Source organism: Phalaenopsis equestris, unplaced genomic scaffold, assembly GCF_001263595.1.
Source record: "Phalaenopsis equestris unplaced genomic scaffold, ASM126359v1 Scaffold000022, whole genome shotgun sequence".
In the NCBI taxonomy this organism is placed as follows: domain Eukaryota; kingdom Viridiplantae; phylum Streptophyta; class Magnoliopsida; order Asparagales; family Orchidaceae; genus Phalaenopsis; species Phalaenopsis equestris.
This window is the reverse complement of record NW_018164464.1, coordinates 2,035,766-2,048,058: the sequence shown is the minus strand read 5'-3', so window position 1 is coordinate 2,048,058 and position 12,293 is coordinate 2,035,766. Positions and strand designations below refer to the sequence as shown.

General features: G+C 33.5%; 1 protein-coding gene across 1 annotated transcript in view; it reads right to left on the bottom strand.

Annotated features, from left to right (window-relative positions):
• Window positions 1-10,373, bottom strand: part of LOC110018464 (uncharacterized protein HI_0077) — a 10,979-nt gene extending 606 nt beyond the window's left edge. Inside the window, exons 1-2 of the mRNA XM_020715784.1 lie at window positions 10,121-10,373; window positions 9,694-10,044 (exon numbers count right to left, since the gene is read on the bottom strand). Of these exons, the coding sequence (XP_020571443.1) occupies window positions 9,694-10,044; window positions 10,121-10,300 (531 nt within the window). The 5' untranslated portion in view covers window positions 10,301-10,373. The remainder of the gene's footprint in view (window positions 1-9,693; window positions 10,045-10,120) is intronic.
• Between the last annotated feature and the right edge of the window lie 1,920 nt (window positions 10,374-12,293).

Below are 12,293 nucleotides of genomic sequence, written 5' to 3'. Positions count from 1 at the left end.
AATATATATATATATATATATATATATATATATATATGGGAAGATTTAGATAAATAACACTCATGAATTTATGGCATGAAATTTATATATCTAACATCAAAATTTCAAATTTTATGAAAAGATATATTTCACCTATAGTTGAAAAGATATATAAGATATATAAGTTGGCACCTCACCTGTGTATGAAAAGATATATTTTATGAAAAGATATATAAGAAAATGGAGTTTAGATGTTAGATATATAAATACATAGGGATTTGGTGGTATGTATGTAATTGCCATTATATGTGTGTGTGTGTGTGTGTGTGTGTGTGTGTGTGTGTGTGTGTGGGGGGGTGTGGGGGGAGAGAGAGAGAGAGAGAAAATGATGGCAAAAGTAAAGCTAAGAGCGTTAGTTTTTATTTTTGGAAGATTTACATACATACCACTCATAAGGTTTTATTTGATTTAAGTTTTTAAGTCATCACGAGCATTCAAGTTATCTTAAATTATTAAGTTTAAAAGGTTAATTAACTTCTTAAAAAGTTAAATCATAGCATTTTTTGTAACATGAAAGATTGGAGTGGACTAAAAAGTATAATTCAGGTGTTAGATATGTAAATACATATGAATTGGGTAGTATGTATGTAACCATCCCTTTTTAGCATAACATGATAAAGATGAAAGGAGAAGTCGGATAATCAAATTAGCGTAGTTACCATAAATGTCCAGTGAGAATCCTTAAGGTCATAGTTTATAGACTGACATGTTTCATCAAAAATTGACTCGAGAGACTTACTCTTTTGAGAATGCATTTCAATTTGCTGCTCATAATGAGAAATAGATTAGATCACAATCTCTTAAAATAATTACTAAAAAGTAGTCATAGTAATGACTCACATCTTACTTGCGCCTCATTCACTCACAAAGAGTCCAATAATCCCAAGGAAAAGAGATTGCATATGGCAAGACTAGCCACAATGCAAGTATTTACTCTAACTATTTGGTTTGTTAAAAAATGAATGCAGTATGATTAAAATGCAGTGTGTTTAAAATATATTGGAGTTATTTGGTTCAATGTAAAACAAATGCAGAAGTCAAAATTTTGATGCTTGGCTTGAACAATAATGAAATCAATATAAAACACAGTTGATAGTGGTGACAGCCTGCAAGCATTGACAAATGATGGATGGCGACAAACGATGCCCGGAGACGGACAATCGCGGTTGCAACAGTGGCAATAGTAACAACTACTGAGGGAAAGCGGTGGGCTATGGGTAGCAAAGACCGTGCAAGGTGAGTGAAGACGACCAATGAGTGATAACAGTTTGTGAGTAGCAATGGCCAAGCGAGCAGCAACGTTGTTGCCCACCTTCGAGTTATTTGATTTGATATAAAATAAATAAATAAATTTCATTTTAGTATTTAATTTGAAGAAAATAAAATTAATATAAAACACGGTTGATAGTGGCGTCAACTGGATGGCGGCTGGCGACAAGTAGTGCTCGAACATGGACAGTTATGATGGCAATGACGACAGCAATGGGCGGCACGAGATGACAAGTTGTGGTGGCAGTGATGGTTGGCGAGTAGCGGCGGCCAGTTAGCGAGCAGCGGCGTTGACGGTGACTAGCCTTGTTTTATTTGAAAATCACTCAAATCTAATGAATTTGGACCACACTGATTTTGAACGGCAAGGTGAATTCCAAATTCATCGAAATATTACACTATATTTTGCTTTTTATCAAGCTAAACACCAAAATTTTAAAAATCCAGTTATTTGATTTGCTTTACATAAAAAATTTCTCAAACAAAACAGCTTCTTAGTGAAATCCATCTAACAGGGAGGGTAGACCAGCTTAATAAACAAATTAATGATCAGGTTGGAGTGAATACAACAAAAAGCTTGTGATATCAAAGCATTGAATGGGTACCATGTGGTTGTTATACAGTGTGTATTGATTATCCCATATTGACTATCCCATAGGCCACAAGCTAATAACAACTGGAAGAGCACATAAAATTTTCTACAATTATTTTCAGAGCAAAGACAAGTGTGTAAACAAATTATCAATAGTAAAAGTGCCTGAATATTACTGCCACCTCTGTTTTGGCCAGGATGAAGCTAATCTCTGAGCCTCACCCACAACCGAACAAGGTCATTTAGGTAAATAAGACAACCATTTCTATCTTTTATTGTTATCTTGTACCAATTTGGCTGGAAGAATATAACGATAAGATTTGATGTGATATCCTTCCAATAAATGTTGCACACATACTCCTAGATAAGCTCTGGCTTTTGGCATGAATGTCACAAATTATGAAGATTAGATATGACTTCAAGTTTCAGGATAAGTGAAATGTGCTAGCTCCCATTAGACCAAAGGAGAATGCACTGCCGTAGCCACAAAAATTCATCTGCCCTTTAGGGAAAAAAATCCCTTCACATTGCTAGTATATATGAATTTGAGCAAAAGGTCAGTAGTATATCATTTTTACCCTAGCTGGTTTGACTAAACTTGTAAATGAACCAAATGTTACACAAACTACTGATAACTTGGCCTGATAAGAGGTCACTCATGCTTGTTTTGATTAATTAATCGAACAAACTTTGACATTTATGTAAATACTCGATAGTTAAATGAATAAGTTTGAATAGTTTATTACTTGATTGAATTATAATCATGAACAATATTATTTAAAACACTTGAACAAAGTCATTATGAAGCTTAATTAAAATTCAATACATAGCTCAATTAATGCTTTATACAATACTCGATATAAAGCTTAATTTATAATTGAGTTAAAGCCTAATATAAAAATATAACCAAGATATTAATTTACTTTAAATAAAATAAAATTACAGCATACTTTAAAATTAAAGTACTTTTAATATCTAAATAAAGATAAAAAAAATAAACAGTATTAACAAAATAAATCTATGTTTAGAATTAAATGAAAATAAACTAGATTAAAAAAAACTAATTTACAAATCAATTAAAATGAATATATATTTATATATATATATATAATGTTGAAAAGTCATCAGATCAATAATTTTGGATATGAAAAATAGATGTAACGAATTCATTGCTTGTAATAAAATATCTCTCCCACTAATTTATTACTTATAAGGAAATATCTCTCCCACGGATTCATATACAAAAAAAAAAAAAAAAAAAAAAAAACAAATTTTTCTCGTAATATCACTCAATGATCTCTACATAATCAACTAAAGGAAATATCCAATGAAAAAATGAAAGCTCAATTTTTCTGGCCATTTCTTCTTCTATATCATCGATAGAACATTTGTTCTCTTTATTCTTTCTCCAATTCATTTTTAGTCGAAGTTATTCTTCCCTCTCATTATGTTTGATTTCTTTAACTTCCCTTTCAAGAAATCAACCATCATGAATGGCAAAAATCAGACTAAAGAAGAACTCCAGAAACTTCGAGCTTCATATCACTTGAATGAAAGAAGTTATATGAAGTGATCCTAAATTGTGCAAATTTTTTTGAAAGGAAAAGGAAAGTTCCAACACCTTGTGGATCAAAATGTAAAGTTGAAAAACCCAAATTCTATACTTTGGAAAGAAAATGGCTCCATGATCGTGATATTGTTGTGTAATAGCATTATGTCGAAAATCAGTAGCTCATACATGTTCCTATCTACTGTAAAAAATGATTGGGATAACGTAAAAAAAAATTACTCAAAAGTCAAAGATGTTACACTTATCTACAAGATCAAAATGAAACTCTTCACTAAGTAATATTCCTCTCATTGAATATGGCAATGATAAGAAGGTTTACTAGCTTTAACAAATTATTATCATGATCTCAAGATGTTGTGTTTTAAAGATACAATCCTCATACAATTTATGGAAAGAGAAATTATTTGAGTTTTTTGAAGGACTTGATAATGAGTTTAATCAAGTTTGAGTCCAAATCTTAAGTGGAGAAAACCTCCCTTCTTTACATGAGGTTTTTTGTCTTATACTAGCTCAGGAAGAAAAAAGAATTGTGATGTTCAATAATCAGATCTCTGAAACATCGGTCAAGATGACCACTCAAACTGAACGTTAGGAATCAGCTCCTACAAATTCTTCTCCCAAATAAGAAAAAAAAGTTCTCACCTCAAAAGCAATCTCCAGTGCCACTATTGCAGGAAAGAAAAAGCATATCAAATAGGAATACTAGAAGCTTCACGGGAATCCCCAAAGCTATGATGGAAACAAAGAAGGAAACAAGAAAGGACAGGTCTGCCTTGAGGAAATAGACAAACTCAACTAGACCAAGATTAATGAACTAAAGAATATTCTCAATTCAAGTATAACTCATGTCCATATTGCCACTAGTTATGATCCAAAAAAAGTCAATCGAATTTGTTGATCTGCATATTTCATATAAGTCAAGTGTATTTGCACCCGCATTCGTATAAAGTATATGTATATTACATTATGAAATCAATCGAATTTGTTGATCTGCATATTTCATATAGTCATTCGTATAAAGTATATGTATATTACATTATGAAATTCTACAAATACCATTTGTGAGTCATGATAAATACAGATCTAATGTTCATACACACAAATAATATGTAGAATTTAATATATAAAATTTAATGAGAAAAACTAAGTTTTATTTGATGTTATAATCGAGAGATTTTCAATTGAAACTCTAAAGAAATTTGACGTCAAGAAATACAATCCCAGTAGGGTTGTGAAAAAAATAAATGTTAATGCGTACGAGATGGACCTTCTAATAGATGTTAGAATTTCTCTACTATTTAATATGTCAAATTTAGCATTATACTATTGGAAAGCCCCATCTATCATAACTCCTTCTACAAATAATACTTAAATATTCATCTCATTTCTTAAGGATGAAGGACCAATTTGCCATCATATCTGATGTTGGCTTTCAAGGGTTCCTAATTCAGTGGTAAGATATTTATCCACTTGAGGATTTATGGCTTATTTTTATTAAGAGCCCACAATTATAATAAGTAAATGGATTTCATTCTCAAAAGAAAAATTCTTCAAAGCTAAGGGTAGCTAATGCAAAGCAACATCATAATCATCATCATTGTCATCCTAAAGCCTAATTTTCATGTATGTGGTTGTATATGTTTATTTTTTTTATTTGGCTCATATATTATTGAGTCTTTGAGTCGTAATAAATTTAAGTCAATTTGTATTAAAGCATTCTTATATCGTATATGATAATGAGCCTTTCCCTTATTGGGCTTTGTAGTAGGTGTGGAAGGGATTGTGGGTTTTGTCATAGGTAAAATTTTAGTGGTACGGTTGAATTTTGAGGTAAGCACACGTCTTTAAATCTTTTTCCCTTATTCTTATAAATAAAGAGCCTCTTGCAATAATAAAAACTTAATCATCAAATAAAAGTGAGCTTAATAAGTTTTCAATATTTTTGTATACATTTGCTCCGAAGTAAATGACCACTTAAGCATATGAATTTACAACTTACAAATTACTTCTCATAAAGGAGATTGATTTAACAGCAAATTGTTCGTAAAGATTGACTTAAACATATCCCTACTTCACAATCATTGATTGTCTCTCAAATTATCCATAGCTTTCTTTCTTTCTTTTTCCTTTTTATTGTTGTTGTTGTTTTCTTTCATAATAATTAAACAACTAAAGTGATTAACAAAATAATAGCTTGAATCATCTCACCATAATTACACTTTTATTATCATGTATATGCACAAGAGTAATTATATGTTTATTATTCTTCATTTGTAAATAAATTAAAGAACAATTAATGTAACCATCTAGTTTGTATTTATCTTACAGTAAATTAAACTCATTCAATAAAATTATGCAATTGTACTACATCAAAAATTCAACAAATTGCCCTTTCAAATTAATTGTTATTGTAATCACTTATATTGAATTGTGATTATATTATACAATTTCAATTTATTTTTTATTCTAACCACTTGTGCTAAAATGTGATCGTATCTCACCGAGTGGAGCGATCCACTCCATTTGATAAGGCAAATAATAGCTTGTTAAAAAGACGAAAAATGGCATGGTCTAAAGAGCCCATGCAAATAGCAAGGAGTTTTTTTTAACTATTACAATCAATCTTCTTTTTCTTAAGGAAGATTAAAAAAGAACTTATTTGCAACTTCTATTTGCTCATTTATTTTAGGACGATGTAAACAAAGATGAACCTCAAATAGATCTCCTCATCTTCAAAGAATTTCAGCAAAGTCTTGCCGTTATGAATGGTGATCAATATGAGAGCACAATTTTATATGATGATGCGCTTGACTAAGCTAAATGCAAATTGTCAATACCATAACCACTTTTATATGTAGTTCAACTCAAGGAAGTTTCAAATGATCCTCATTGTATGGAGGTCAAATCCTTCACCTCAATCCAATTGGTTAAGTAAAACACCATTTCTAAACATTTCTAATATATTTTCAGCCCTCTCCTTGTGTTACAATTTGAGTGAAATTTGGGGAAGCTTTATAAACAATTTCAATAGTTTGTACTCATCAAAATGATCAGTTTCATGAAGCACACGATAGCTGAGTGCTCTTTTCAATTTTTTATAGTGTGACAACATGTCCTGAATTAATTTGTAGCAAAATTGCATCGATCTATTGATTGTTGATTTTACATTTAATTGAATCGGCCTGCAAAAACATATTAAGTTTAACAACAACGCTACTTAGCAAAGCACCACTACTGAAATGCAACGTTATCAATATTATAACTTCCAATATTGGCAAAGTTTTACTAAGTTCAAGCAAATGTTCCTTCCGCATATACTTTTAATGAGGGCATTGCCTCCCACTAGCCCTTGAACAACATATTCATCATTCCTTAGTACGTGACACTTGCATTCATGATGAAAAATAACAAAACATTAAAAAATAAAATCCATCATTAGTTTATGAAATTATCCTTTTCATGGTATACTACATGCATCCCTATCACTAACCACAGAATATGTCAATGGAGCTCAAAACATGGAACCCCACAGACAAGTTAGATTGTCAAATAAGTTAGGTAGACCATTTAAGCCGTAAGCATAACTCTTTAAATTCCTTATTGGGATGACTCAAATGGAAGTAATTTGAAATAAGTTGGCCCTAATCACTTGATTATCTTATGTGTCAATGGCATAGTACATAAATTTAGGTTGGTCCAAATCAAATTTCAATAGTGTTATCATAAATAAGAAATCAATTGAAAATATTTTTGATCCTAGAACTTTCTCGAGAAATTTAGCACAAATAATATTTTGTTTGGTTTGCGTTTAACTCAAAACTCAAGTGAGTTTCTATGTTAAACTTTTATTGGATAAGAGTCGGTCTAATTGACCTTATTGGATGATAGCCCAACAAAATCTATCAGCAATGAGGGATTAACCCATGTCCATTATAAATTTTAGATGGTTTAATTATGTGTATAAATAGGTTTGGGTGGCCTATTTAGTACATCTATGGCCAAGTTTATCATCACATTTGTGATAAGTTTATACCCATCTTTCGAACATGGCTCAAAAAAGTTTTGAAAAATGTAAGGCATACTCCACTTACAATTATTCTTCTTAAGCATAAGAATATGAAAGGACAACTCAATATCATAAAACTATTAAATTGTGAATAGACGCCACTGTAAAAAACTTATAGTAACTCTTAAATTTATGTCACTATCTCCATAGCAATTTTTCAGTTTCTATCTTTGATTGGCTTGCTCGCCTCATAGATATGTGATGACAAGCCAACATTACCATCCGCTCCAAGCACCTTTGTCCTCTACCAAGCAAAAATGTGAATGCACTTTCTAAGCAGAATGACAAGGTTCTCCTTGAACTTCCCTTACATCAAGATGTTGATTTTAAAAGTGCACACTTTATCCTCATTGTCAACATGGATCTTATTAGCTTTCTATTGGCCTATAAGCTCTCCCTTTTTTTAAGACCAAGCCAGAGCAAGATATTTCATCAGACTAATCAAAGGGACAAAGTTGCCTATAGGTATAGTAGAGCCTTCCAGGTCTATGATGAGATTGTGAAGTCAATGGCTATTATGTATGAAAGGGGAGTGAAAATTTAAGGGCATGGCCAGCTTCAACTATAGGATATAGACTATAAGAACCCACAACCAAATTTCGGATCACCCATCCAAAACATACCACAATCAAATCCAAACGCTCCTTCATTTATATAGAAGCCAATTACTCTAACAAGTAGAGAGCTCGTGTTGGCTTGTTAAAAAATACCACCGTTCGTGTTCAGCTCGTTTACATTTCGAGCACAAAAAATGTGTTCATTTTCGGCTCGTTTGCTTAGCGATCCGAACACAGGCTGTTCACGAACAAAGAGTCGATTTGACGGCCATAGTCACGCAGTCGTAGGATGTTAACAGTTGGGGTGAGATTTAAATCTTATTATTTATATTAAAACATCATTCATATACAATTTAATATATCTTTATTCTATTTTTTAATTAATACTTTTAATTAATTATGAATCTTTGTAGACTTGTAGTCAATTAATTTTTTAAAAAATATTGTTCAATAATTATTTCGAGTTAAAACGAGTCGAACACGAACGAATAAATTTTTGTTCGTGTTCGGCTTGTTTATATACTGAGCGCAAAAAAATTATTTGTGTTCGGCTCCTTAACCTATCGAACAAATCAAACACAAGTTTCTTAACGAGCAGAACACGAGTTGTTCGCAAACAACGAGCTGTTTTGACGGCCATGCTAGCAAAGGCTAGCCAATATTCACCAGAGGTCATCTTTCATCGTGATCTTTTTAGAGCTGTTTTGACGGTCATGCTAGCAAAGGCTAGCCAATATTCACCAGCGGTCATCTTTCATCGTGATCTTTTTTTATCCCTTTCATGCTAGCAAAGGCTAGCCAATATTCACCAGAGGTCATCTTTCATCGTGATCTTTTTTTATCCCTTTCCTCCCAAGAGTTATTTTCATGCTCACTACACCTTAAGCTATTGAAAGCCTGCATTGCTCAATGAATAACAAGAATCACAGTCATGAGAGCATTCTAAACCTAGATCAATCAAGAAGAAAATTACTTAATATTTCTCTATATAAATTTCTATCTTCACAAAAAAGAGAAGATAAAACTCTAATTCTAATGACCATTTTCCATGTTAAAGGTGCTCCTATTTGCAGCCGCCGCCCAAGCCCTCCCGCCAAAGGTTCCCCCTTTTCTCTACTTCTCAGCACCTCATTCTGTACAAAGCCTTTGGGCACTCCTACAATCAACTTCTGGCATTGTGCACGACGTATAATGGGCTCACGTTACGTTGAGAGAATTCAACCACAATTTGCTAGAAATTAGCCGTTAGTATCCTCAAAGCCTCTTATCCCGGTAGGCGTTAATGCCCACAACCACAAAGCCACGAGGAGAGCCTAGCGTTGATGTTGTGTTAATGACAGTAGCAGGCAAGAACCTTGCCTGAACTGTCTAGTCATGACCATCATCTCCAAATCTGCCTGTACCCACCCGAGGGCTCCCTACTAAGTTGCAGGCAATCGACCACAATGCGGCAGACCATTTGCCCGCTCAATCACCACCAGGGACATACATAAATCATACTCAACACTCAGATATGCATCTAGTGCCATTTCTAATCACAATAGTCGCCTGCTTGGATCCGAGAATCAAAGTGCAAATAGCATAAAGAGTTACTCCGAACCTCATGTACGCAGTGCTCAACGGCAAGTCGGGCAGAGAGATCGTGGGAAGTCTGGATGGCAGAGTCCCAGAGACCATCGTGGGCGGGAAAGGCTCCGTAGTACGAGCCCAGCTCCTCCAGTCTCCTGGCAAGAAGTAAGAAGTGTCGCCCTTCCTCCTGGGCCACTTTAACAAAATCGGTGAAGAAATCCCTAGGCATCGATTCCTTCCTGCCAAACCGAGCAATGATGTCCCACGAGAGATCGATTGCCCAGCTCTCCGTGTGGACGAGGCTGTGCAGCATGGTCTGGCGACTCTGCAAGCTTCCCCCCTTCCCCAGCTTGGGCATTAGACTGGGAGCAACCAGCCTTACCTGTATGAGTCGAAGCAGCATTAGAACGAGTTGGTTAATGATTAGGGCATAAGAGCAGTGTGTAGAAGAAGCGGACATTGGAGAGACGGGCTGGGCGATTGGGAACAGAGAGATCTTCATCTTGACGGAAAGGAATGGAGATTTCGCCTTGCAGCCAGCGATTGGCGGCGATGTTGCCGAGCCTGGCCTTATCTACGGGATCCGGCGTGTTTAGCACCTCAAGCGCTGCCTCGAGGAGAGTCTCAGGGCCGGCCATCTTTCGGCTGCCTGAATGGTCGCCGCTTACAAATTTTCCTATATTAGGGGGAGGAAAAATGAAAAAAATTACTGCATTAGTGGTCCTCTTCTAGTTTTGCATTAGTACTTGAATTAGATTATGCCAAATGAATATCGATGCATTAAATTATTTTTTTTATTAAGAGAGGATACTTTTACACGTAACAGATTCTGATTAAAGTCTTCATGCAAAACTCATGATAGGAACTAGGTACTTTTACACGACATATAATTTGATAGTTTAGATCCTCAGAACATTAATTTTTTCATCAATGTACATACCACACAAAACTTATGTACCCCTCATTCTTGCTCTCTTCCAAAACCCTCGCCTACATCCTCTTCTTTTGTCACCCAAAACCTTCGCCTTCGTGATCGAACTCCCCCACAATACAGTCTCATATATAACTAACTAGGAAGGCAACGACGGGATCACGGTATACAGAGACTTGAAACTTCCATCTTCCTCTTCCTATCGTTCACACATACCCGCAACCAATGAGGAAGGTAACCCTCGTCTTCCTCACCCTTGCTCCCTGATACTGTCGCACATCAACTTCTCTAATTCTCGTAAATCCATATCCCAAGGGGATTTCTAACCTTAGATTTAAGGCAAATATAAGATAATTGGGATTTAAGAATCGATAGGATTTGGAGATGTCGTTTATGGTTTGGTTATCAAATTGTAACTAAATATTATTCTAATCATATAGTTATAAATTCAGAGGATAATCGGGACTTAAGAATCGATAGGATTTGGAGATGTAGTTTATGGTTTGGTTATCAAATTATAACTAAATATTATTCTAATCATATAGTTATAAATTATTTCTTTTGGAAAAATTTTAGTAAATGACAATAAAAATAATAGTAATATGTGAAGTAGGTTACACCTAATTTGATGAACAAGTAAGTTTATTGCATAACTATTTATATTTGAATTCTAATTGTGTTGGGTTGCTAGTTACGTTGGTTGCTGCTTAGAATTATCTTTTTGGTCTTCTTGAGGTAAGTAACAATCTTTTATTGGAGGATAAATGTATCATTCTTCATTAAGGGTGTTAATCATTGTTGTTTGTAGTGTTTTCATAATTATTTCATTGGATTGATAGTCTTATCTCGGTTCATCAATTATAATTATTATGTTGCATTTTTATATGTTTCTATTATTGCTCATAATGATGCAACCAACTGTCTAAAAACATTAATATAAAATGTTTGCATATTTGAATTAATCCATTAATTATGATATTGCATTTTCTTGCACTCTATTGGTATGAAATTGCATATGAATTCCTGTCATATCACAAATCGAGTGTAAAGTAGCATACTTTTTACATATTATACATGAAAAAATATTGGATATGCTTGTGTGTGATATTGTCTAAGTCAAGAAAACCTTTTGAATATTGGTTAGTCGGGCGTATGGACCCATAAAGTGTCGAATCTATAGGAAATTGTTGAGTTTCCTTGGATTGGTATTTGACATTCCTTATTTCAGATTGTCTATTAAAACTGACTATATAAATATAAATGAAAAGCATAATAATAAGAAACTTAATTGCATGTTTTCTTATGATATTTTGGTATATTTAGTGTGCCGTTTTTTTTTTTTTTTGTTTCATGACGTTATATAAGTGTGCCATTTTTTTTCATGATGTTATATATGCACAAAGTACTTGTTTCTATTTGTTGTTCATACTGTATGTCCCATTTGTTTGTTGTTTATGTCTTAATAAATAGTTTTTACTTATTGCGTTTGTTTGTCAAATTCATTATTTAATATTTTTACATAACAATTTCTATTTAACCACTAGTAGGACCGTCACCACTAGAACAGACTTTTCAACTTAAGGTTTTCTCATCACAGTACTTTTTATGTATTTGTTTTAGCTATTGTATTTTTCCTTATTGGGCCTAGATAGTTGCTTAATGTCATCATTTCTAAGTTGATTCAACTAGTTTTTTATTTT